This window comes from Lepus europaeus, chromosome 3 (genome assembly GCF_033115175.1).
Source record: "Lepus europaeus isolate LE1 chromosome 3, mLepTim1.pri, whole genome shotgun sequence".
Lineage (NCBI taxonomy): Eukaryota > Metazoa > Chordata > Mammalia > Lagomorpha > Leporidae > Lepus > Lepus europaeus.
The window spans coordinates 56,539,823-56,566,870 of record NC_084829.1 but is presented as its reverse complement, the minus strand read 5'-3'; the positions used below and the strand labels follow the sequence as shown (position 1 = coordinate 56,566,870).

The 27,048-nt window shown below is 37.7% G+C and overlaps 1 protein-coding gene across 2 annotated transcripts in view; it reads left to right on the top strand.

Annotated features, from left to right (window-relative positions):
- The window catches only part of COL21A1 (collagen type XXI alpha 1 chain), a 172,134-nt gene that overhangs the window by 111,894 nt on the left and 33,192 nt on the right, over positions 1 to 27,048 (top strand). For both annotated transcript variants that reach the window (XM_062186299.1, XM_062186298.1), the window contains 5 exons: positions 3,484 to 3,537; positions 5,026 to 5,081; positions 6,194 to 6,245; positions 6,346 to 6,399; positions 20,532 to 20,585. In XM_062186299.1, the coding sequence (XP_062042283.1) occupies positions 3,484 to 3,537; positions 5,026 to 5,081; positions 6,194 to 6,245; positions 6,346 to 6,399; positions 20,532 to 20,585 (270 nt within the window). The remainder of the gene's footprint in view (positions 1 to 3,483; positions 3,538 to 5,025; positions 5,082 to 6,193; positions 6,246 to 6,345; positions 6,400 to 20,531; positions 20,586 to 27,048) is intronic.

The following is a 27,048-nucleotide window of genomic DNA, read 5'->3' as shown; positions in this document are numbered from 1 at the left end:
TTATAGAATATAACATGCTGAGTATACAAAAGTTTACATTAAATTAGCAGTTACACCTAAATGACTTAAGATGCTGATATTATATATCTCTACCTGAATTTAATTAAAATTAAAATTGCATTCATCTAAAACAAGTACTAATTACCCATTGCTGTTTCACTGAGTACCGATTACCCAGAAACCTGTTAAAATAAATTGCAAAATAAGTTCAGCAAGTTACAAAGCGATATTTTCAAAGGTAGTGATCTTCCTAGATTCAAAGAGAAATTCCTTCAAACTCAGTGTCTTTTTAGAGTTACAGTTACAGTTGCCTTTTCCCTAAGAACACCTTAGGCCCATGATGTCATATTCAGTTGGCCACCCAGCAGACCAGAGGGGTGGGATGAAGAAGGGAAAAAAGAGGGAGAAGGAGAGTGTAAAAGAGAGACAAGAGAGGAGAGGAGGTAGTGAGGAGAGAAGAGAGAGATGAGAGGAGAGAGTGAGCAGGAGAGAAGAGAAAGGAGACCAGAGCAGGAGGCTAGAGAGCCACGTGTTCAGGAACAGGTCCTTTTAAAACTTTGCTGGAGGGCAGCCAGGGAAGCAGGAGCATCCCATTAGGAAGGGGGTGTAGCTTGACACTGGTGGTTGGGCCACGTGGCTACCTGGCTTCCAGCAATGGTGGCATACTCCGTAAGTCCTGGGCCAGTCCCAGTTTCTTCAAGTTCTTTAGCAGGCAGGCCAGGGGGCATTTTGAGTCCCACCCGCGGGATTGGCCAGATCCCAAGGTCTCCCCGGTAGCCCGGGTCTACTGAAATTCGGTCAGGGCATCCCCTGTCCCGGACTTCAGCAGACGGATTAGAGGTCAGTCCTCTACAGGGCCAAGCCAGCGGCGGGACGTCTCCACAGCCGCTGGGAGGCTAAATAGCGGAGAACAGAGCCCACGTGTACATGATTTGGAGGTCTCTGTCCAGATGGAGAGCTAGCAGGAGATCGAAGAGACTGGGCCAACCCAGAGGAGGGAGGGAGAGCAAGGGAGGAGTTACTTACAGTTGGTTGAGCGTGGTCCGTAGTCAGCCTGGGGCACCAGACAGGTTCAAGGAGCGAGGGGGCCTCGAACCCAGAAAGGGGAGGCACGCAACCTCAGCTCCCGGGTTTCGGCCCCATCTGCAAGGTGTCCAGTACATAACAAATCTTCCCAGGCAGATGAATCAATTAATTCACAGGCTTTTATTGGGGTTCTGCTCCTGGGTGAGGTTCACCGGTCCCAACAGAGCAACAGAGCAGGGGCAGGGGGAAGTTGCGCATCAGAGATTGGGGGGGCTCCTTTTATAGATTCAGGGCATGGGGGGTTAAAGGTTGAGGCGGGTCTGATCCTCATTGGTTGACCTTTAGGCACCCTCGAGGCGAGGACCTTGACAAGGACTCTCCATTCCCGGAAGTATAGGCCTCCCTCCTTGCGGATCCCAAAGCTACCACCCTCCATAACTCTGCTTCTCAAATAAATAAATAAATCTTTAGAAAAGAAGCTCAAAGATTCTTGGATATTAACAATAAGTCAATTGAATTGACAGAGAATAATTGAACATTTAGTAGGAAGAAGTAATAATTATTTCAGGACCTCTGGTTAAGCCTTCAGGAATGCTAACAGGGGGAGAATTGCAGGGAGTCACAATGATTGACTGATTCTTTGATTTGCAAATCCCTATCATTACAACCATTTAGTCAGTGTTTATTGGGTGCTTTGTGTCTTCTCTCCAACTTTCCCTCTGACCTTTCATTTCCTCTTGTTTGTTAAGTAACTGTTGAAAGGCACTTTTAGTTAATCACTTTGCAACCTTGGATGGCATTGGTATCTGGTCTGACTTGAATCTCCTAGAGTACATGCTGTCAATAGTGGTAAATAGAAGCAATAATGTTGCTCATAAAACCAATATATAAAACCTAGATGCTAGGTCCTGTGCTGAGCCTATTGGCTAATATAGCCCTCATGACAATACTAGAATGTTAAAATTATTATTCCCATCTCACAGATAAGGAAACTGAAGCTTCAATTTTCTCAAGGTCTGTCACAACTAGTGATGGTGGCCAGGTCACACTGCCCCTAAATTGGCACTGAGAAGACAGCAGAAGCAGGAAGGTCTCTCTGACCTAGCCATTCTCCCCTGAAGCAGACCACATAAGCTGGGAAGGTCATTATCTGGCCTTTTCCCTCCTTTTCTCCTGAGCACACTCATGTGACAAGTGTCTTTCCTTTAATTAGACAAGAAATTACACACAGCGAGTCCAAGAAGAATCTGAGAAAACAGGTTTTGCTATGATTTGTTAGTTTATTATCATTGGGTCATCCTGCTATTGCAACTAGGTAGTGTACGAGGGGCAGAAGAAAATGAGAACTTTCAAAGAAAATAAATTTATGTGTAATGGAATGAAGAAACAAGTCTTGAAAGGAGGACCTATCCGTTTGTCTCCTCTAGCCCAGGGTGTCCTTGCTTGTCCTCTATCAGTTAGACTTCACTGAATTGAGGGAGCAACACAGCTGGTCCAACCAGTCATAATCACTGGACTGAAAGAGTCATTTGTTTCTCCAATAAATAAGAACCCTGATGGCCAGGATTGTCCAGAGGACTTTGATTCAGAAAGTTCCACACCCAAAAATCCCCCATCCAGATTTTCCCTAAAGAGGGAGGGGAGAAGAAATGGGGGACCCATACCCATGGATAAAAACCCCAGTCTGAATGCAGTCCTTATACTGAGATGCTTGCCTGGCCTATAAGGTGTAGCTATTTCTGCCTCTTCACGTTTTCCCATGCTAAAGTCGAAAAAAACATGTGATTCTGATCCAAATCATGCCATGATAGTCATTGGTCCTCTCTTAACTCTCTCTTCACAGTTAAGATTTTTAAGAGAAAGCTATGATACCCAGCATTTTCCACAGAACTAATACTAAATCTGTATCCACTGAACATCAAGTGGCTAGGCTGCTTCTTTGTCTTTTCTCTTATGGCTTTTCATCTTCATAAGCATAATCTGAACAGATCCCTGCTGTGAACAATTTGTAAAATCAGGAATTTTAAAAAAAATTCCAGAGTCCTAGTGTATGTTGATATTTTCACTTCAGTCTGTCCGGACTGAACTAAAGGTACCTCAAAAGGATAACTTTGTCTCCACAGAAGCTTGGCACTGGAGTCATTTCAATTAATCCATGGGTCTTGCCCCTATGTAAGCCAGAGTTGTTTTCAGAATAGGTGGTGGCTCACTAAATCTGAAGGCAGGATTGCCGATGAGATTCCTCTAGATCAAAAATCCTTTCTTTTATGATCATAAATGAAACCCTAATCAATGGGGATTCATCTTTCATAGAGATTTTCATGAAGATATGAATTTAACTGTTCGCAGATTTCTTTCTAGTAGATTTTGACAAGGATGATGTTGAAGAATATGTGATGATATTATTTGGACTGAAAAATTTTTCTTTTTAATTAATTTTAGGGCTTTTTTTTTCAGGGTGACCGTGGAATTCCTGGTTTCCCTGGGCTTCATGGAATGCCAGGATCAAAGGTTGAAATTAGTTTCTTTTAAATTCAGCTGTGTTGTATATATATATTTTTACACTCCAAAATGTCAGTGTAACATAAGAGAAGATAGTAAATGAGAATCAGAATTACAAAATGAAGAGACTTCTTTAGTTAGACTGGCCAAGAAGTAAAGTAAGAAGGTACATATTTCCAAATTAGTAACTGGAGACAGAACATCACTACTTTTCCTATAAAAATTCCTATAAAACTAGTACAAGCAGACTGTTAACTTTGTACCAACAAATCAGACAACTTGATTGAAATGGACAGTTAGTGGCCGGTGCCGTGGCTTAACAGGCTAATCCTCCGCCTTGTGGCGCTGGCACACCGGGTTCTAGTCCCGGTCAGGGCACCGGATTCTATCCTGGTTGCCCCTCTTCCAGGCCAGCTCTCTGCTATGGCCTGGGAAGGCAGTGGAGGATGGCCCAAGTCCTTGGGCCCTCCTGACTTCGGATCAGCGAAATGCGCTGGCCGCAGCGGCCATTGGAGGGTGAACCAGCGGCAAAAAGGAAGACCTTTCTCTCTGTCTCTCTCTCTCTCACTATCCACTCTGCCTGTCAAAAAAAAAAAAAAAAAAAAAAAAAAAAAAAGAAAGAAATGGACAGTTAGAAAAACAGAAATATAAAAATGACTCAAGGTGAAATTTAAAAAATCTGAAAGACATGAGAAGAATTTGAATTAGTAATTAACAGATCTTCTCATAAATATGTATGTACTTCAAAAAGTTTGAAGAAAGTAGAATTAAAAGATCAGTTTATTTTGCCACAAAATAATTGAAACCTGTACCTACTTTTTCATAGTGTAATTTTCCATGAACTATTATGTAAGTCCATGCCCAGATGTCTTCATTGGAGAATTCAATAACATATTCAGAGATGAAATAATAGTATTCCTTTAAAAACACATGCAGAAAATCTCGAAGCTGAAAAAAAGGAAAATGGAAGGAAAGCAACTCAAATGATTCTACGGGACCAGTATTTGCCTACTGTACTGGAGCCAATGGCAGCACAAGAAAACTATATACTAATATTCCTTATGAACATAGATATATCCTATATTTTGATTCAAAATGAAAGTATTTTTTAGGACAAATGTGTTATACATAACTGTTCATATATAAATAATGTTATGTTAATGATTTAAGTTAATTTTAATGTCATAATTTGCATAGATCTTGGAACATTTACCTTTAAAGTTTCCAGTTATAAATGTGCAATCTTATGCTATTTAAAAATTGATGAATAAGTTTTACTGCCTAACTTTAAGCCTTATGATAGTACTAGTTATCCTTGTTTTCATTCTTTATTTATAAAGTCTAGAAAATAGGACTTTTTCAATGAACTTTATTTCAATTTTACTTTTGCATTGGCATATTAAACTTTAAACAAACATTATCTGGTGTATGTTTTTTTTTCTTCATAATAGTTCATAAAGAGTTCTCTAATGTTAATATTTATGTTTTATTTTTTAGGGTGAAATGGGTCCCAAAGGAGATAAAGGATCACCAGGATTTTATGGCAAAAAGGGAAGTGTGGATCACACAGCAAATATTCACATTGAACTTGTAATGTGGGGAACATAGAAACTTGAATTGCAGTCTTTGCCCAGTGTTAGAACAATTAATTTTTTCATCCTTCTCAGGGGGCTTATTCAGAGCCATTAAAAAAACTGAAAAATAACTGGTGACTGCAATGCATGGTATTCTACAAGACTGGATGATATTATTGATCATTTTGAGCTTTTAAAATATTTATAGTGAAAGATTTTTTAGGAAGAAGTAACTGTTTAAAAACCTGTCCACTGAGAATCCATTATTATGGGCCTTCCTATTTTCTCAGACTGAGATTATGTTCTCTGTGTATTTTACATACTCCTGACTTTCATTTTTTCCAAGATGTTGTTTCTGTGTTAAGATGCCTATAATAATACATCAGCATTTATCAACATTTTCAATCTATTATATTGTATCTGCTGCACTAGCCAGATAATAATTAGCTGAGTTGCAGGGCCAATAGGAGTTGTTCTCTGAACTCTTACTACATCTGAAGGTGATTCAAAAAAGTTGATAAAACAGTGGGAGTGAAAGATAACTTAATTTTGGTGCAAAAGTTGAGATGTGTGTGCATGGTTTTTTTTTTTTTTTTTTTTTACTTTTTGACAGGCAGAGTGGCTAGTGAGAGAGAGAGGCAGAGAGAAAGGTCTTCCTTTTGCCATTGGTTCACCCTCCAATGGCCGCCACGGCTGGCACGCTGCAGCCGGCGCACCGCGCTGTTCCGAAGGCAGGAGCCAGGTGCTTCTCCTGGTCTCCCATGGGGTGCAGGACCCAACCACTTGGGCCATCCTCCACTGCACTCCTGGGCCACAGCAGAGAGCTGGCCTGGAAGAGTGGCAACCGGGACAGAATCCGGTGCCCCAACCGGGACTAGAACCCGGTGTGCTGGCGCCACTAGGCGGAGGATTAGCCTGTTGAGCCTCGGCGCCACAGCGTGTGTGCATGTTTTTAAATCATGTGTATTTTCCATGAACATTTTGAAGGACCTTACAATTAGGTTATTTTATTGGCTTTCCTGTGTAAATTTGAGTAGGATTGTGAAAACATCATCATAAGATTTATTTAAATGTTTGTTTTTGCTACAGGGTGCAAAAGGTGAAAGGGGGAATTTGGGCTTTCCTGGCCTTCCTGGACCTGCTGTAAGTTTGATAGAAAAATCTCCTTGAGTACATTATTTTAAGTATCTTTTTAAAGAAGAAAAATTAGTGCAAAATGTATTAAAAACACATTTCTTTTCAGGGAGAACCAGGAAGACATGGAAAAGATGGATTAATGGGTAGCCCTGGTTTCAAGGTATTGATTAAAAGAAAACAAAAATATATTTTTGTACCAAATGAGTGAGCATTATAAGAACATATCAATATTCTAATGTTTTAATTACATATGACATTAGAATATAGTTACAACACTAAATTTTTTATTCTAAACTTAAAGTGATAATAAATTTCCTTTTTTTGGTGAACTCTTATGTGTTAGAAATATAATCACAGCATATTAAATAATTGAGTTTTTTGGTATAATCCATCTCAGCTAAAGAAGCCACTTGATAAAGCATTGAATTGATTAATGTCATATTTCCTAATGATCAGGACTTTAGACCCAAACTTCCTCAAAAATCTAGTCCAAATTGTCCTTGTCTATAGTTGTATTTGTTTTCTTTAAAAATATTGTCCATTCATTTTCTTTGAGCATATGAAAGTACTCCAGATACTCATGATTCATCAAAGATTATTGGGAGTGCTTTCCAAGATAGTATTAAATTGAATTTAAATTGTTATAGCCCATTGTAAAGAACTTGGTCAACTTCCTGTTAGTTTCAGTGGGCTTAGATTTTACATCTTACTTATTACATAAGCATATTTTATTGATATTTAAATTAGGCATTAGACATAAAATAGAAAATGAAACCATGATGATCCCTCTTAAGAATTTTATAGTCTAATCCATCCATTGTGAGAGAACACAGATCCTTGTAATCCTATGAAATAGGCATTTTAATTTATTTTTTCTGTCTTCTGTTGGCATAAGTCCATTAATTACACAAAATGGTTTTTTTTTTTTAATGTAGTGTAGAGGCTAGAAAATGGGAGTGAATTGCATTTCCAGACTGTAATGACTTTAATAAATTGTATGTTGTTTGGCAAATTCTTTGACTCCCAGTTTCCTCCATTTTAAGAATGGAGAAAATGTTATCTACCTTAAACGATATGGTAGGGATTAAGATAAAAAGAAAATCAGCACAGTGCCTGACAGAATAAAAGTTCATGAATGAATTAGTGTCTTTGTGCTTTTCTTGATTTGACCATAGCTTTCAGATCCCCTTTGAATCTGATTGGGGAGCATGGGTACATGCACACAAACCTACAAATATAAATCAGTTCACTCAGCAGTTTTATTGATACATAGTTGATACAGCACGAAATTCACTCATTTAATGTGCACAATTTAATGCTTTCTAGTATATTTACTGAGTTATACAGTTATCACCATGGTTTAACTTTGGAACATTTTCATCATATCAAAAGAAACTGTATACCCATTAGCAATCACTAGGTTAGAGACCTCCTAGTCTCTTGATAATGCACATCCTGGGAGGCAGCAGGTGATGGACCAAGTTCTTGTGTCCCTGACACCTATGTGGGAGCTTCAATCAAATTCCAAGCTCCTGGCTTTGCCCTGGTCCAGTCCAGGCTGTTGTGGGCAATTGTTGAACCAGTATATGAAGGATCTTTCTCTGTCTTTCAAATAAATAAAAAAAGAGAAAATTTAAGAAATAAGTCTTGAAATCAGATAACATAAATACTTCAAATTTGTTTTTTTAATTATAATGGATGTCACAGAACCATATAAATTCTATATAAGTTTCAGTGTAAGCTTGAAAATTTTATGAGAAAAGACCTTCTCAGATTTGTTAAATAAGCTTTTTAGTCTGTAATAATATTATATTTGCAGAAAATATGCAAATATACTACAGAGAGTTCCCTTATGCCTTTTAACCCTTTGATATTACTGTTTGTTAAAAAAACTAAGAAAGCAATACTGGAACATTACTGTAAACTGAATTTCATACTTTATTGCATTTCATTAGTTTTTCCATTGATGTCCTTTTTCTGTTCAAGGATTCAATTCAGGAGCCTATTTTGTTGTTGTTGTTGTTGTTTTTGGTATTCCCCTCTGGTCTCCTCCAGTCTATGATAATTTATCAATCATTTTTATATATGTTTTGTTTTATGATTTAACTGGGATTATAGTTGGTTTTGGAGAAGAATAACACAGGTAGTGTCATCTCATTTTATCAGAACATATATGCTATCCACATGACTATTCATTTGTGATATTAACCTCTAATGGCATTTAGTTTAAATAATATTTGTCAGGTTACTCCACTATGAATTTATTAATTTTTTTCTCTCCATATTCTATTCTTTGCAACATAGTCACCAAGTCTAACCCCTACACGAGGTACAAGTTGAGATTAGTTTCCAACTTTTAGAGGGGTAAATATCTTGATGTCTTGAAATATATTTAGGGAGAATTGCCATCTTAATAATATTGAATCTTCCAGTATGTTGTATATGGTGTATTGTTTCACTTCAGTACTCCAAAGAGAACATGGAAAATGGAATTAAAAGATAACATGCAGTTTTTTCTTTGTTTTTTAAAGATTGATTTTTAAAATATTTATTATTTATTTGAGAGGCAGAGTTACAGAGAGAGGGAGACACAGAGAGTGAGGTCTTCCATTCACTGGTCACTTCTCAAATGGCTGCAGCAGCTGGAGCGGGGCTGTTCCAAAGCCAGGAGCCAGGAGCTTCTTCTGAGTCTCCCTGTGGGTGTAGGGGACCAAGCACTCTAGCTATCTTCTACTAGTTTCCCAGGCCATAACAGAGAGCTGGATTAGAAGTGTAGCAGGAGGCTTAACCTACTACACCACAGCGCCAGCACCAATAGTGTGCCTTTTCCACGAATCTCTTGAAGACCCATAGATTTTCTTTACTTTCTCTCAGCAAATGTGTAAATGTATCTATCAATGTATAGACCTTTTCAATGTATAGACTTAAATGTTTCGATGTATATTTTTGCTAAACTCACAACTAAGTATTTTATTCTATTTTTATATTCTTCTGAATAGATTTTCAAAGCTGGTATGTGGAAACATTAGTTTTGATGTATTGATTACATATACTGCATTCTAGCTAACCTTATTCTTTTTTTAAGCTTTCTTTGTGAATTCTGTAGGTTTTTCTGTATGGTTGATCATATTGTCTGCAAATAAGGACAATTTCTTCTTTTATACTAAATTAGGAAAATTTTATTTTTTAGTAGCTTTAATATTCTGGCCAGATTGTCCTATGCAATATTAAATGAAAGTGGTAAGAGCATACATTCTTGTCCCCCCCCCCTTTTTTTTAAAGGTTTATTTATTTATTTTCAAGGCACAGTTAGAAATAGGGAGACAGAGAGAGATATCTTCCATCTGTTGGTTCATTCTCCAAAGGGCCACAGTGGCTAGGGCTGGACCAAGTGGAATACAGGAGTCAGGAGCTTTGTCTGAGTCTCCTGTGTGGGCATCCAGGTCCCAAACACTTGGACCATCTTCTGTGGCTTTCCCAGCCACATTAGCATGTAGCTGGATCAGAACCCACTTAAGATGCTGTGCCATAACACAGGCCCCCAATCTTGTCTGTTTCTAACCATTAGGTAGAAATATTTCATTTCTTTACCATTGAGTGTTAGTTGTTGGTTTTATATAGGAATCGTTCATCAGGTTTAGCATATTCATTTTTTATTCCTGGTCTCTTGAGAGGTTTCTTTAAAATAATATAGGAAGTTTAAGTCAGCTTAAAATACAGTTTTGAATTTGTATCAATAATTGAGCCCCAATACTGAACTCATACAACTTATCCAATAACTTATTTCTGTACATAAAACTTAGAAAAGAACCATTATAAAAGTACAAACATTTTGCTAATTTTGATGTATTTTACCATGAAATTGCAGTTTAAAAATTATCCATGATAGAACACATGTTGCTTGATCTCTCAATGATTACATAAAATATTGGCCTACAAAATAAAAATATGTAATTTTTAAAAAAGATTTATTTATTTATTTATTTCAAAGTCACATTTACAGAGAGGGGGGAGAAACTAAGAGAGAGAGAGAGAGAGAGAGAGAGAGAGAGAGAGAGAGAGATTACATCTGTGGCTTGCTCCCCAGATAGCAACAACAGCCTGAGCTGGGCCAACAGCCAGGAGCCAGGAGCCAGGAGCTTCATCTGAGGCTTCTACAAGAGTGTAGGGGCTCAAGCATTTGGGCCATCTTCCATTGCTTTTCTCTGGTTATTACCAGGGAGCTGGATTGGAAGCAGAACACCTTGGGCATGAACTGGTGCCCATATGGGATGCCAGTGCTGCAGGTGGCAACTTTACACACTATGCTGCAACACCTGCCCTAAAGATTTATGATTTCTAAACTCAGAAACATAATATAGTTTATTTTTTAAAGGTTTATTTATTTATTTGAAAGTCAGAGTTACACAGAGAGAGAAAGAGAGGCAGAGATAGAAGGAGAGAGGGAGAGAGCCCCAATTGGCTGCAATGGCCGGAGCTACGCTGATCTGAAGCCAAGAGCCAGGAGCGTCTTCCAGGTCTCCCACATTGGTGCAGGGACCCAAGAACTTGGGCCATCTTCTACTGCTTTCCCAGCACATAGCAGCGAGCTGGATCGCAAATGGAACAGCTAGGACTCAAACAGGTGCCCTATATGGGATGTGGGCACTGCAGGCGGTGGCTTTACCTGCTATGTCACAGTGCTGGCCCCAAGATAATATAGTTTAGAGAGACTATTCATCAGCAAAATGCATGTACAATGCAGGTAAAGAGTAGAACAATTTTTTAAAAATCAGATTTTTCCAATAGTTTATATTTGAAGCCCATCCTTTGGTATTTTTTTGTTGTTGTTGCCCATACCAAAATCAGAAAAAACTTAGCTCTCATCTGTTTTGTATACTGGAATTCCATGTAAATTATATTTGAGAATAAAGGATTCTACTACCTTAAAATATAGTAGTCTTTCTTAGAGTCTGCCCTTATAGAATCATACCCAAGAAATTAATTATAGTTAACCTGTTGGTAGAGATCAGAGCTCAGTACAGCACAGTTCAGTATATACAACACAAATAACACAATACAAGTAAATGTTTCCTTCCAATTTTAAATACACAGATGCAGATTTCAGGAATCTGCAGGACCATTCAAATTTGTGTGGTTTACTAAACTCTTTTATTTATTTATTTTTTGACAGGCAGAGTGGACAGTGAGAGAGAGAGAGAGAGAGACAGAGAGAAAGGTCTTCCTTTTCCGTTGGTTCACCCCCCAAGTGGCCACTACAGTCAGTGTGCTGTGCTGATCCAAAGCCAGGAGCCAGGTGCTTCTTCCTGGCCTCCCATGCTGGTGCAGGGCCCAAGAACCTGGGCCATCCTCCACCGCACTCCTGGGCCACAGCAGAGAGCTGGACTGGAAGAGGAGCAACCGGGACAGACTCTGGTGCCCCGACCGGGACTAGAACCCAGTGTGCCGGCGCCGCAGGTGGAGGACTAGCCTATTGAGCCGCGGCACCGGCCACTAAACTCTTATTCTAGCATATTTCCTTTTATGTTAGCAGCTTCCTTAATTCATCAGGTTATTCATTGGTTAGGATTTTGTGTGTTTTCCACTGTGGAGGCGGAGGAGCAAGAGCCATGATAGATTCATTTGAGGATCCTGTGGTGTAAAGAAAGAGATGTTCAATAAGCAGTTTAGATCCAGGTTTAGAATTCCACCTTACATTTAGGGAAGAGAAAGGAATGGGATACTGAACAGAATTGGAAGGGATGGCCATGGCTGGAATAAGATACCTGTTTCTCTGTAATAGAAAAGAGGAATAGGTCGGTGCAAGTCCATGTGAAGGTGTTAATTTGGAGGCAGAAAGTTTGACTTCTAATTTTTCTAAGAAAGTAGTAGTGGTCACCTACTGAGAGAGGGATAAAAAGGGTTTTGTTGACTGGGTAACTTCTTATATAACAGAAACTTCTTATGTGCATGAAAATGTGGAAGAGATGATGGAAATATAAAAACTGTACTGAAGACCTTGTGAAGCTTATTATAGCAGCTCATTATGATATTGTGTACTCCTCATACTTAGACCTCATGCATGAGTCTGAGGCAGCTTTCAGTTTGGATTACTTAACAGTGGAATTTGTAGTGAGTACAGTGAATGAGCAGTGAGATAAAGGCATACGAATTTTAGAGTGTACAAATAATGAAACATGGTGCTTATGCTGCATATGAAACTATGTGAAGAAAGGAGAAGACAGTTTATAACAAAGGACATAATTTATTAGATACTTACTACATTCTTGGCCCTTTTCCCAGCACTTTATATGCATTTTTCTCATTAACTTCATAAATCATTTTGAGTTAGATGTAAAAAAAAACTTCCTTTCACAGATGAAAAAACCAAGGATTAAAGAGATTAAATAACTTGTCCAACATATCATGTAGATGTAATTCAATAAGTAATAAAAGTTCCTTTCACCAGATTGTCAAAAAATCATGTTACATCCCAATAATCTCACTAAACATATAAAATGATGATGATACTGATGATGCTACTGCTAAGATAATTATCCTTATTTTAAAAAATAACCTTTTTGCCTAAATTGTGACAGACTATACCATTTCAAATATAAAAATAACACGTACTTTCTGGAAATAATACAGCCTAAAAGAAATCATCCAAAAAATTTTTGGAAACCCCAACTTTTGATGCCAGTGAATCTTGCCTTCTGTGACTGTGGCTAGAGCTGTGCAAGGGGCACTTTCACAAAGCCTCTTATTTCATTTTCCTAAAAGGAAATCTATGAACTTTCAGGCATTAATGGTAATTTACCTGTAGGTTCAGGTTCAAAGAAATTAAAAGATTTAGCCAAGTATACATAGTTAATATCAGGGCAGACCAAGAATTCCAGGCCTATTTTGTGTGATCTCCTTCTAGGCATAAAGCCTTCCAAAAATCTTAACTATTTGGTCAGCTAAGAGACATTTCTCTAGACTTACATCTTCAATATACCCTCTGGCATTTGAGAGAATTATTTACAAACTAAGAATAAACTATGTAGTGAGATCAAAGTCAGAATAAAGTACTTTTTTTTAACTAACAAAGAAAGTATTGTCCTCAAAATTAAATTATACTTTCATAGCCAGTAATATATACCTTCCACCTGATTTTTGAAGACTGTTATGATCACAATCTAAATCCTTTTGTTTTTTTGTGCTCAGGTCCCAAAGACCACAACATGAAAGGATATTCACATGCAATACGAATTTCACATGTCTGGTTTTGGTTAAATTTCCTTTTAAAAACTAACAGATTTGTTATGGAGTAAATCATCTTTGACATCTGTTGAAATTGGGTTGTGGAATATTGTTGAACATGAAATTTTCTCTATTCCTTTGTATAAAGAAAGAAATTAATAGAATAGCAAAATGGTAAATTAGAAGTAGAGTTGTTATATGCTTTTCCCATAAGCCAAACAAAGTGAGCTGTACCAGTTCCTCCAGATCATGAAAGCGATCAAATGATCAGATTAAGTTATGTTTACTACTGAATTTCAAAGGCTAGCTATGTTTTGTCTTTGGCTTTCTTAGGAAATATAGCCAAGCAGAAATTATCCTTTCAACTCCTGATGAAACATTATGAAAACATATTATTTTAAAAATGAGGAAAACCTTCTTATGTAAAGATTACTGGCATTATCTTGTAGTAGTTGATTTCCATAATCCTCCAGTAGCAAATGCTATATAACACTATCCACTAGTACTTTCTCCATTATCTTTCTCTCCTTCCTTGAGGTGCCCAATGATTATAAAGAAGGGGACACAACTTTTTACATTATCTGGCACTATTCTAAGATCTGTGCATGATCAAAACTGATTTAAGATATATTTCCTGCTTTTAAAAAATGTGCAATTCAAGGAAATGCTATTTATAAGAACAGAACACCTGTTGAACAACCTGGCCATCCTACAAGTCAGTGCTAAGTGTAAAGCTGTACAATATCTTTGTAGTTTGTAGAAAAAAAGGACTCGTAAAAGAGTAAATGTCTTTTCTAAGAATCTTGATATCTTGGCTAGAGTATGGTTCTCAAAGTGTGGTCCCAAGAACATCAATGGTGTTTGGTAGAAATGCAGATACTTGGGGTCATCCCCAGACCTATTAAATCAGGAACTCAAGTGGAGCCTAAAATTTGCAGTTTGACAAACTCTCCAGAAGATTCTGATAGTTCTAAAGTTTGAGAATCACTGCTATAGATTATAAGAATGTAAGGAATGGATGGCATTATGTTCATTTAATTATGTATTATCTGGTGAGCTATCCTAACAAGAAGTAAGAATAATTATGGCACTTTGCTATTAGAAAACCATGCTGATACCTAACGCCTTCTGCTAATTATAAGAAAATAATAAAATTTTAAGTTCATGAACAGAGAAGTAAACCAAGGTACTCATGCATTTCCAAATTAATTATTTCTATTATTTAACAACTGCTCCCCCTTTATTTTACATACCTAAAATCTAAACTACAAATTTAGTTAATAAGTCATGTAAGATATTACCTGGAGATGGGGGAAATTAGGAGGTCCATGTAGTGCAATGGATCTCAAATTGTAGCAGCAGAATCATCTGGAGACTTGTTAGAAATCAGATTGCAGCCCTACTTCAACTTTTGATTCAGTAAGCCATGGCAGCATCTGAAATTTTGCATTTTTCTCCTCTCTCATACGTGGAAATTATTTTTTCATTTTTTACAAAACTTTTTAAATCTTTCATTAAATTTTAATAGACAAAAATTGAGCACATTTATGGACTTCTGTATTTCAGTACATGTATGCATTGTGGAATATTCAATAGAGTGAATGTATTTATCTCTAAAAACACTTAACAATTTTTATGGTAAAATAGTCAAAATCCTATCTTATAGTATTTTTATAAAGAATTATACAGCACATTTAAATTATCTATAGTCATGCACTGTACAGTGGAAACTCAGAACTTCCTACGCCCATCTAGCTATAGCCTCATACTCATTAATCAACCTTTTCCCACTCTTCCATGGAAACAACCTAAGTGTCCATCCACTTATGAATGAATAAAGAAAATGTGATATATATACATAATGGAATACTACCCAGTCATAAAAAGTTCACATTTTGTCATTTGCAACAACACAGATATAAACTGGAGCTTATTATATTAAATGAAATAACCATGCACAGAAAGATAAATATCAGGTGATCTCACTCATGTGGAACTTTAAAAAAAGAGGGGAAAAAGTGATCTCACTGAAATTAAAAATAAAATGATGATTACCAGAAGTTTTGCATTTAATATTTCCATGTTAAGTGAAGAAGCTGATTTGAGGACCACATTTGAGAATCACATTTAGTTGGAGGATCCCTCCTTTTTCCTACCCTGCTTTTTTTTTAAAAAAAGATTTATTTTATTTATTTGAAAGTCAAAGACAATGAGGGGGGAGGGAAGGAAGGAGGGGAAGAGAGAAAGATAGAGATAGAGACAGAGATAGAGATAGAGATAGAGAGAGAGATCTTCCATTCCTTGGTTCACTCCCCCAATGTCTACAACAGCCAAGAGCCAGGAACTCCATTGAGGCCTCCCATCTGGGTGGTAGGTAGACAAGTACTTGGGCCATTTTATACTTCTTTCCCATGAGCATCAACAGGGAATTAGATTGGAAGCAGTGCAGGAAAAACTGGGACTCAAATTGGTGCTCTGATATGGGATGCCAGTTTTGCAAGTAGAGTTTTAACCTGATGTACCACAACTCTGGCCCTGGAAGATTCCCTTTGACTATTGATAGGAACGTTAAGCTCAGACATAGTGATATTGCCTTATTTCCATGTAGTATTTAAGATCTGTATCTATCTATCTAGCTAGCTAGCTAAAAGATCTATACCCTTTCCTCTAATTTTTGTAGACTTTTTCCTCCCACAAATCTTTTATTTAAAATATACAAACTCCATGCATTTCATAAATACAAATTTAGGAACATAGTGATTCTTCCCATCCTACCCCTCCTCCCACCCAGACTCCTACCCTTCTTCCTCCTCCTTCTCCTATTCCCATTCTTATTTTTTGCACAGATCTATTTTCAATTAACTTTATACACATAATATTAACCCTACAGTAAATATAGAGTTCAACAAGTTATGTGTATGTGTGTGTATATGTGTGTGTATGTGTATGTATATGTGTGTGTATATTTATATAACTGTTCCTGAGAGTCAAGTCAGGGCTGTTGAAAGTCATCATACACCAGTCCTCAAAAGACAAATATCATATGTTCTCCCTGATCTGTGATAACTAATAGAGTAAAAGGTGATCTATAGACACGAAATTGACACTTTGAGATGTGATGACTTTCTAGACTTTTAAACTGTAGCTTTCAAATTAAGTGAACCCAACCTACATTTTTGTTTTCTATGATATTTTCATAAGCTTTTTTTTTTTGACAGGCAGAGTGGATAGTGAGAGAGAGAGAGAGAGACAGAGAGAAAGGTCTTCCTTAAGCTTTTCTTTGGAGCCATTGGATCCATAGATCCTTCCTTCTCTCTAATTTGGTTAAATTACAGGGAAACATTATTCTTTCTTCCTCTAGTCAACTAGGGTTTGTAACTAAAACTGGAAGGATTGAGATATTTGGCTTTAGTTGGTATGTTCACTGTGCTAATAAAATGCAAGATCTCATAAGATTGAAAGAATCAGTTTTATAAGGTGATATGGTTGCATTTTTTTCTAAGAGCTCGTTATGTTTGCTAAACTTGATAGACCTTTCTGTATCCTTTTCTACAATTTTGGGAAATTGATTAGATACAGAACTGTGAAAAACTTTTAAAAAATGCTTCAGGAATCACCGTATTCCTAAAGTTTTAATTATTAAGTATATGAAGTTTGTAACTGTAAAGCTGTAATGTTCTGCATACATTCATACAGACTTACTTCTAAGGGTACATTTTAAAAACTTGCCATGAGTCCCCAAATCCCCTTAACTTGGGTGGTAAAAATACCATTTTTTTTTGACAGGCAGAGTTAGAGAGAGAGAGAGAGAGGGAGAGAGAGAGAGAGAAAGTTCTTCCTTTCCCATTGGTTCATCCCAAAAATGGCCGCTATGGTTGGCGCATTGTGCTGATCCGAAGCCAGGAGCCAGGTGCTTATCCTGGTCTCCCATGGGGTGCAGGGCCCAAGCACTTGGGCCATCCTCCACTGTACTCCTGGGCCACAGCAGAGAGCTGGCCTGGAAGAGGAGCAACCGTGACAGAATCTGGTGCCCCAACCAGGACTAGAACCTGGAGTGCCAGCATCACAGGCAGAGGATTAGCCTAGTGAGCCATGGTGCTGGCCCAAAAATACCATCTTAAGTGTTAAAGTGATCATATAAATAAGATTAAAGGTCTGGTGATAATAATAGATGGAGTTAAACATGGGAAGCAGAGTCATAGAATGACAATTGCTTTGAGTAACACTCTGACCTCAGAATCAGCCCTTAAGGCATTCTGGTCTGGCTGAAAAGCCGAGAGTATTTCAGGCATGGAGAGCCAAGACACTGTGGCAAAAAATGTCCTACGTGAAGGACTTCTGTGGGTGACACCCCAGTGGAAAAAATGGTCATCAAAGAAGGAGGTACTTTTTTCTGAAGGGAGAACTTCCACTTTGCTTATGGCCTTGTCTAAATACTGAAGGAGTTTGTGGATTCAGAAGGCTTCCATAGTCTAAGAAACTCATATCAAGAGCCTCGGGTGATGACTGATGTCATACATAAGAGTTAATTGTTAAATTAACAACAGGAGTCACTGTGCAGTAACTTCCTATGCAGGATCTCTGTCCTCAAAGAGTTGTATTATGAGAGTTAACAGTAAAACTTGTTCTCAAAGATTTAATTCATTTTAGTGCATTTAAGTGGAGGATATTTTTATGTCTCACAAGCTATAATTATGTCTAAGTGTGCCCAAAAGATGTATCATTCTTGGGTGTGTCTTTCAAGTTAACTACATTTCTAAAAAAATAAAAGAAGTGAAATTAGCTTTGAGATGCAGTGACTTTGAATAGTGCTTGTCTTAACTGTTGAAGGACAGATTTTTTTAAAAGATGTGTTTATTTTTTTTGAAGGGCAGAGTTACAGAGAAGCAGAGACAGAGAGAAAGAAAGAGAGAGAGAGAGATACTTTTCATTCACTGGTTCACTTCCTAGCCATCTTGTACTGCCTTCCCAGGCCACAACAGAGAGCTGGTTCAGAAGTGGAGCAGCTGCGGCTTGAGCTGGTGCCCATATGGGATGCGGGCACTGAAGGCAGCGGCTTTACCTGCTATACCACAGCACCAGCTCCAAGTTTTGTTGAACCCTTATCTTAATATAGAGTTGGTCTTCTGTGTACAAAGTTAATTGAAAATGGATCTTAGTAGAGAATGGAACTGGAAATGGGAGAAGGAGGAGGAGTAAGGGTGGGAGAGTAGGTGGGAGGGCAGGTGTGATGGGAAGAATCAATGTGTTCCTAAAGTTGTAGTTATGAAATGCATGAAGTCTGTATTCCTTAAATAAAAGGTTTCTTTGGGAAAAAATAAAATTAAGAAAAAGAAAATGCTTCAGTGTATGTATTCTAACACTCTTCCTCCCTAAAATATATTTCAGTTCAGGTATTTGAGACATTCACTTACTGTTGTCATCTAGGATGAAATGATCTCCGTGGTATGAAACAAGTGTGTCATGATTGCTTCCAGCAAACTTGCTTGCTGTGATGCAGCACTTTACAAACAGGAACAGAATCATGGCTATTAATGACTGGTTTCCAAAGTGTGAATGTTTGAGGGTGTGTTATTATATTTCAGGATACTCCCTCCCATTACTCTTTATTTTGCTCAAAAACTTTAGTTGATGTCAATGTGAGGATATTACACATTTTATGTTTTTATGTAGCTACTATTTATTGTTTTAGAAGGTAGAAGACCAGATACTTTTGTATACCCTAAAAGTTGATTCATTTTGGGGAAAATTTTTAGCTTATCAAAGGTCGATATAAAATAAGATGGTTAAATAATTTGAACATAATAGTTCAGATGTATATAAATGAAAACTATTATAATTTTAATAGTTACCTAACAATATTTTATTGTTTTCTTTCTTTAAAGTGTTATTTATTTATTTGAAAGGCAGAATTACAGAGACAGGGGGAGAGAGAGAGAGAGAGAAAGACAGAGAGGGAGAGAGAGATCTGCCATCCAGTGCTTCACTCCACAAATGCCACAATGGCCATGGCTAGGCCAGGCTGAATCCAGGAGACCAAAACTCCATCCAGGTCTCCCACATGGATGGCAGGAGCCCAAGTACTTGGGTCAGCTTCCATTGCTTTCCCAGGCACATTAGCAGGCAACTTGATTGGAAGTAGAGCAGCAGGGACTCAAAGCAGTGCTCGTATAGGATGCCAGTGCTGCTGGTGGGAGCTTAACCCTCTGTGCTATAATGCCAGCCCAACCAATAAATTTTTTAATTTAATTTCTAAAGATTTAGTATTTATTAATTTGAAACACAGAGTCATAGAGTGAGGGAGAGAGAGAAAGAGAGCGAGTTCTATCCACTGGTTCACTCTCCCAGTGGCTGCAACTGTTAGAGCTGGGCCAATCTGAAGCTAGGATAAAGGATCCTTTTCCAGATCTCCCATGTGGGCCACCATCCACTGCTTTTGCAGGCCCATTAGTAGAGAGCTGGATCAGAAATGTAGCAGCTGGACCTCAACCAGTACCTATATGGGATGCCGGTGCCACAGGCAGTGGCTTTACCCACTATGCTACTATACCAGCCCCCTAGATGTTTATTTTAAATGGATGCTAAATTAATATGCCAAATAATTTTAAGTAACAGGCTCAAAATAACTCCACTCTTAATGAAAGTTTACTTTTATTTTAGGATGAAGCTGTTGGAAAGCAATGTCATTTAAATCCAATAGGATAGTCAAATTTAAAGTAGAAATGAAAATCAAAATGGATATGAACAGGACTGGTAGTGTTGGTCATTTTTACTCTGAAGATAAGAGTGTCCTATTTTGATAACAATGACTATAAAGAACTACAATTGTTTTATAAAAATGGAATCATGTGCCATTTTTGAATGGATTTTGTTTACTCACTTCATGTATTTTTGAAAAAGTTATTTCATGTCAGGAAAGGTTAATCTTTTTTTAACTTTTATTTAATATTCCAGAAGTAATTTTGTATCTAATGTGCTCTTATATGTGATGTTATATCATATAATATTATGTTAGTAAGAAGGCCTGCAAATGAAATTCTCTGTTTCTTTTTATCAAATAATTAAAAGGGAGAAGCAGGACCTCCAGGTGCTCCAGGGCAAGATGGACCGCGAGGAGAGCCTGTGAGTACTTCCTCAATTCAGTTATAGGGGATGAAGTTCTTTTCTCTTCATTGAAATCTTTTGACTATTTAAATTCATCCAGATGACTTTTCTTGTTTAGTGACTTCCAGATTGTAGATGTTGTAGACCATTTTTGTGGAACACCATGAAATACTGAAATATTCAACCCTTTTTTACAAACCAGAAAGAATTTTGGATGTAGTATGAATCACAACCACAAGCACTCATGCCCAAACAAATAAGTGAATTAACACAAACATCATGGTCTGTTGCAGAACCTTTAATAAATGACATTTTGTCACTGGTCCATTATTTTATAGTATACTCTCTGCAATAATGTACTGAATAAAAATCAAGAGTAGAGAAACATATGATTAAGAAATGCACTTACTCCTCATGGAGGATCTCTGTCCTTAATGTGTTGTCCAATGTGAATTAATGCTATAACTAGTACTCAAACAGTATTTTACACTTTATGTTCTGTGTGGGTGCAAACTGTTGACATCTTTACTTAATATATACTAAATTGATCTTCTGTGTATAAAGATAATTGAAAATGAATCTTGATGTGAATGGAATGGGAGAGGGAGCGGAAATTGGGAGGGTTGCGGGTGGAAGGGAAGTTTTGGGGGGAAGAATAAAAAAAAAGAAATACTGAATTAAAATCTTAGACATCTGTGTTTTTAGCAAGAATTCTAGATGATTCTTACTTGAGATTATTTTGGAAATGCAGTTTGCACCCGCCTTTAATGCTATAATTCATGGCCAACATTTAAAAACCAGAAGATCTCCTTTTGTTCATCAAAGGTAACTGTCCTCTGGGAATTTGAAATTTGCTTTGGTATATTTGATGGAGGGGGAGACTAATTCAAGAAGCGAAATAATACCTGAGATATATTGTATTTATTACGAAGTGATCAGTTGAGAATTCAGAATCTAAATATTGGACATTCTAGGGAAAAGAAGTATCACTGAGTCTTAAATAGGGTCAAGAGATTGAACTGCGCTTGGAATTGTGCTCAAGCAAATATTCATTGAATTCTTGTCTTGGGTATTATCAGTGGGGCAAGTTCTATATAGAACTACTGACTTCAAGGAGCTTATAATCTAATTTGGAAGACTGAACAAAATGATGCAAATGATTAGCACCATAACACTGTTTCTAGTAAGTGCCAAATATGTACTTCATGTAGAGGCACAGGCCTTGGTTTGTAGATAATCTCTGTACATCACAGATGTGAGCCTAAATAAGTCACTTAACATCTCCGAATACCTTTCTTCTCATCTGAATAGTGTAGATTCCTATATTGCTCATTTCATAGGGTTTCTATAAGGCTTGCATAGGATACCTGAAAATATGTGACAACATTGACTAATGTGTGGGGAAATAATAAATTCTTAAAGGAGTATAGGAAGCAAGCCATCTGAGAGTGGTTGAAAAACTTTTACCAAGGACTTGGGACTTAGATTTGGTTGTGAAAGTCTGACTGGAATTGTAAAGAAGACAGTGAGAACTAATATGAGTGATGACACACAGGAGAGATGGTTGAAGGTATGCCAAAGAAATAATGAAATACTCTTAATGAGGTCCAGAGGTTACAGTTAATTGTTCCTGTGGGGTGATAGGAAGTAAGATTAGAAAGACATAACATGGAGGTTCTTGACTACAAGTTTTTTTTTTTTTAATTATTTGACAGGTGGTTATGGATAGTGAGAGAGAGAGAGACAGAGAGAAAGGTCTTCCTCCTGTTGGTTCACTCCCCAAATGGCCACTACAGCCGGGGCTGTGCTGATTCGAAGCAAGGAGCCAGGTGCTTCTCCTGGTCTCCCATGCGGGTGCAGGAACCCAAGCACTTGGGCCATCCTCCACTGCCCTCCCTGGCCACAGCAGAGAGCTAGACTGGAAGAGGAGCAAGAATAACTTGATGGAAGGGAGTGATTTAGGGGCAGTTTATGAGCAACTGGTGTGTGCAGGATGAAGAAGAGACTGGAATCACAACATTAATTAGCTGGTCATTTCGACAGAACTGCCATGTGGTTTTCTTTTTTTTTTTTTTTTTTTGGACAGGCAGAGTGGACAGTGAGAGAGAGACAGAAAGAAAGGTCTTCCTTTGCCGTTGGTTCACCCTCCAATGGCCGCTGCGGCTGGTGCGCTGCGGCCGGCGCACCGTGCTGATCCGAAGTCAGGAGCCAGGTACTTATCCTGGTCTCCCATGGGGTGCAGGGCCCAAGCACTTGGGCCATCCTCCACTGCACTCCCGGGCCACAGCAGAGAGCTGGCCTGGAAGAGGGGCAACTGGGACAGAATCCGGTGCCCCAACCGGGACTAGAACCTGGTGTGCCGGCGCCGCTAGGCGGAGGATTAGCCTGTTGAGCCATGGCCCTGGCCAGTGGGGTTTAAGGTCTCAACCAGGGTGATAATAGGGATGGAGTGCATTCAGTAGGGATAGTCTGAGCTTAGTAGATCTTATCCAAAATTATTATTTAGTAAGAATTAGAGGATTTGGGAACTAGATGTGAGACTTGGTTTGACTATTGGTTTGTGCTCTTGTTTCAAAAAGTATATAAATTTGTGTGTGTGTGTGTGTGTGAGAGAGAGAGAGAGAGAGAGGGAGGGAGAGAGAGAGAGAGAGAGAGAGATGAAGAGGAAGAGAGAAATAAAAGACAGTGGGGATGACAGGGAGCCAGGTCATAATTTGTTACGTGACTGTGTTCTAAGCATCTGTGAGCCAGTTAGTTGCAATCTGTAACTCATTTTCTGATTGAAATAATGGTATAAATGGTAGACTGACCAGCAAGTCTATGCAGACCACAATGTAATGTGAGGAACACATATTTACTTTGAACTAATAATGTTGCAATCTTATTAATAAAACCAAAGCAAAGCAAAGAATATTGAATAGGAAATGAGAAGTGCTTTGGACGTTTTTCTTCTCTAAGGCTCCATGCTCCTCACTTTTGCCCACTCTCCCTTTATTAAAAACGTATCCCTGTTAGAGCTTTTGAACTGCATAAATTTTCATCCCAGACAGCATGGCCCTTCAGATATTAATTTTCTGTTTCTTTTTTCCTTCATCCCAACATTCATTGCCTTCCTATAATAGTTAGGGTTGTTGGTAAGAGAATAAGAAGACTACCTCATGGCATCATAGAGACTGCTCAGAGAGATTGATGGTAAAGGCATAAACTGAACAAAACTACAAAGTGTTGAGGCAGACAGTAATATGAATGCAGTAGCAGAGGTCATTTAGATGCAATCTCCCCTTCTGAACATAGAAGACAGAAAACTGAGAGTTACTTATAGAGACTCCAGTTCTTCTCCCACTGTAGCTTACTATGTTTGGGAAGGCAAGAGATACTCTGCAGATAAACTATACAGTTCACCTTATCTTTTTTCCCCCACATCCTCTCTGTTATGATGAGTAGTAAAGAGGAAGTCAGGTTTCCTGTGCCAGGAAACATACTGCTTAGGGAAGCAATTAATAGATAAAGTTTCTAAAATGTGCTGATGCCATCCGGATATAATTCTCCTGATCTGTATTATCTTCCAGAATGTGTATCATTACAAACTCTTCTGTTATTTTGACAATTATGGAAACTTGCTTGTTAGAAATACACTGTAAAGGTTGATCATTGCCATTTGTGGAAAATCTTTGAAAACAGGAAAAAACATTAAAGTTTATATATTTTGTGATGCAAAAATGAATTCTTCCACTGCATGGGAGTATAGGTTTTAATATTTATAGTGAATGATATAGACCAACTAAAAACAACATGTTCATTTTATTTGTTCTCTAATATGGCAGCCAAGAAGATTAATGGAGTTGAAGTTGGAAGGCCTCAAGCTCTTAGAAAAATGCTTTAAAACTAATTAAAGACAGTAGATGGCAGCTTGATGGCGATTCATCCCTGAAGAAGGTTAGGCAGAGTGATATATGAACACTGACTCCTGGATTTCAAATTGAGGGCAAAGGCTGTATTTCAATGGGGAATAATTACATTGCTTTAAGATACCAGCACATTCATGTGCTAATACTTTGAATTTTCAAGGCTGGTTATCACATCAACCTTAAAGTGATTTATTTTCTAAGTGGCAAATTATACCCAATTAACTTCAATGCAAGTGACTATAAACTCAGTTATAATACTCGCTAGATTTATTATAATTGGTTTCAATGATGTGTCACAGTGTTTAAGGCTCAAATTTTTTTTGTCATTCATTCAACAAGCATTTACTGAGTATCCACTGTTGACAGACATCATTTTAGTAGAGGAGAATGTGAAGATAATTTACTTAGTGGCCCAGTCTTTGAAAAGCTATGTGATTCAGTAGATCACAGCACAGTATGTATATTATGGAAGTGGGCAATGAATGGCTTGAGAAGTGGAAGGTATGTTTCACCCTAGATGAGTTTGAGAGCATCACTGGAAAGGATGCATTCTTCTTTTAAAATGAAGTATAATTCACACACTGTACAGTTTACCCACTTAAAGTGTGAAGGGTGAATTCTTATGCACAGTGATCTCTGTCAAATTCTGGAAGTTTATGGGTGTTAGCTAGTTGTTTGGCCCAGCACGGTAGGGCTCTTTAGCTTAGTTGAAAGCAAAGTAAACATGGTACTTTGAAAATAGGATTTGATGGTTCAGGCTTCATGGAGTACTTGAAGGGGAAAAGACAGAACTAAATGAGGTTGTAGGGGTGGGGGCACCAAGTCAAGAATGACTTTATATATCTCTGCTATTTGGACTTACATCTGATAGTAATGGGAGTTAGTCAAATGTTTAATATAGGGAAGTGAATTGATCAAATTTTAGTTTTAGAAACATCACTCTTACTGTAGAATAGGGAATTGGTTCATGACAGAACCTAGCAGCAGTCTAGCTGAGAAAACCTGTAGTACCAACTAATGCAAGAGCTTTCAGAATTGGGAGAAAGTTTGTAGACTGATAGTAGAACTTAGAAAATACATATGTCACCATCAACAGGCTGTTGATAGATAAATAGGCATTATAATGCACTGCTGATAAGAGCTCTAGAGGAATTAAAGAACATGCTTTAGGAGCTGCAAGAGTGGCAATCATTGTCATATACTGGCATAAAATTTAGTTGATTGTGTCATTTAGTCGTGTGCAATGCAGAACTTATAAGTAATTGTGTATTTAGCTGAGGAGATTTCTCAGCAAAGTACTGAATGTATGAAATAGTTTATTTGTTGTTTATAATTAAGTGGGAAGAGAATAAGATAAGTTGTGAAAGAGTAGTTAAGCAAAAAAGAATCGGCACTTGATTTAAGGACTATTCATTCAGCTTCTTTATATTGGAAAAGATGTTACAAATACAAGATTCACTGTCAGAAAAACATGCTGGAGATAAGGCTAAGGATGTGGCTGGACAAACTTTTGCTACTGCTAAAGATAAGGTGTATGCCTGATGGATCCATCCCACCAGAAACCACAAAGTTGAACTTATTCAGGAAAGATCTGTAGAGGAGCCTCCTGTCTTACAAGTTATTTCTCAGTTATGATATTGTCTGTGTATACAAAGGTTATTGATCTTTCTCTATTGATTTAATATCCTGCAGCTTTACCAAATTCTCCTATGAGTTCTAATAGTCTCCTAGTGGAGTCTTTTGGTTCCCCTATATAGAGGATCACGTCATCTGCAAACAGAGATAATTTGACTTCCTCCTCTCCAATTTGTATCCCTTTGATTTCTGTTTTTTGCCTAATGTCTCTAGATAAAACTTCCAGCATTATATTGAATAGCAGTGGTGAAAGTGGGCATCCTTGTCTGGTTCTAGATCTTAGTGGATATGCTTCCACCTTTTCCCCATTCAATATTATGCTGGCTGTGGTTTTGTCATACATTGCTTTGATGGTGTTGAAGAACTTTCCTTCTGTACCCAATTTGCTTAAAGATTTTTATCATAAAAGTTTGTAGTATTTCATCAAATGCTTTCTGCATCTATTGAGATAATCAGATGATTTTATTCTTGAGGTATTCATGTGATGCATCACCTTTATTGATTTGCATATGTTCAACCATCCCTGCATACCAAGGAAAAATCCCAATTGGTCCAGGTGAATGATCTTTCTGATGTATTGTTGGATTTGATTAGGTAGTACTTTGTTGAGGATTTTTGCATCTATGTTTAACAGGGATACTGATATATAGTTCTCTTTCTTTGTTGTGTCTTTTCCTGCTTTAATGCAATTTCAGTAAAAAATATCAAGGGCATTCTTCTCACATCTAGAAGAAATATTTCTAAAATTTATGTGGAAACACAAGAGACTCCAAATAGCAAAAGCAATCTTAAATAATGCAAACAAAGCTGGAGGCATTACAATACTAGATTTCAAGACATACTCAGGGACTCAGGGTAGTTATAATCAAAACAGCCTGATACTGGCAAAAACCAGACATTTATACCATTGGAACAGAATAGAAACCTCAGGAAGTATT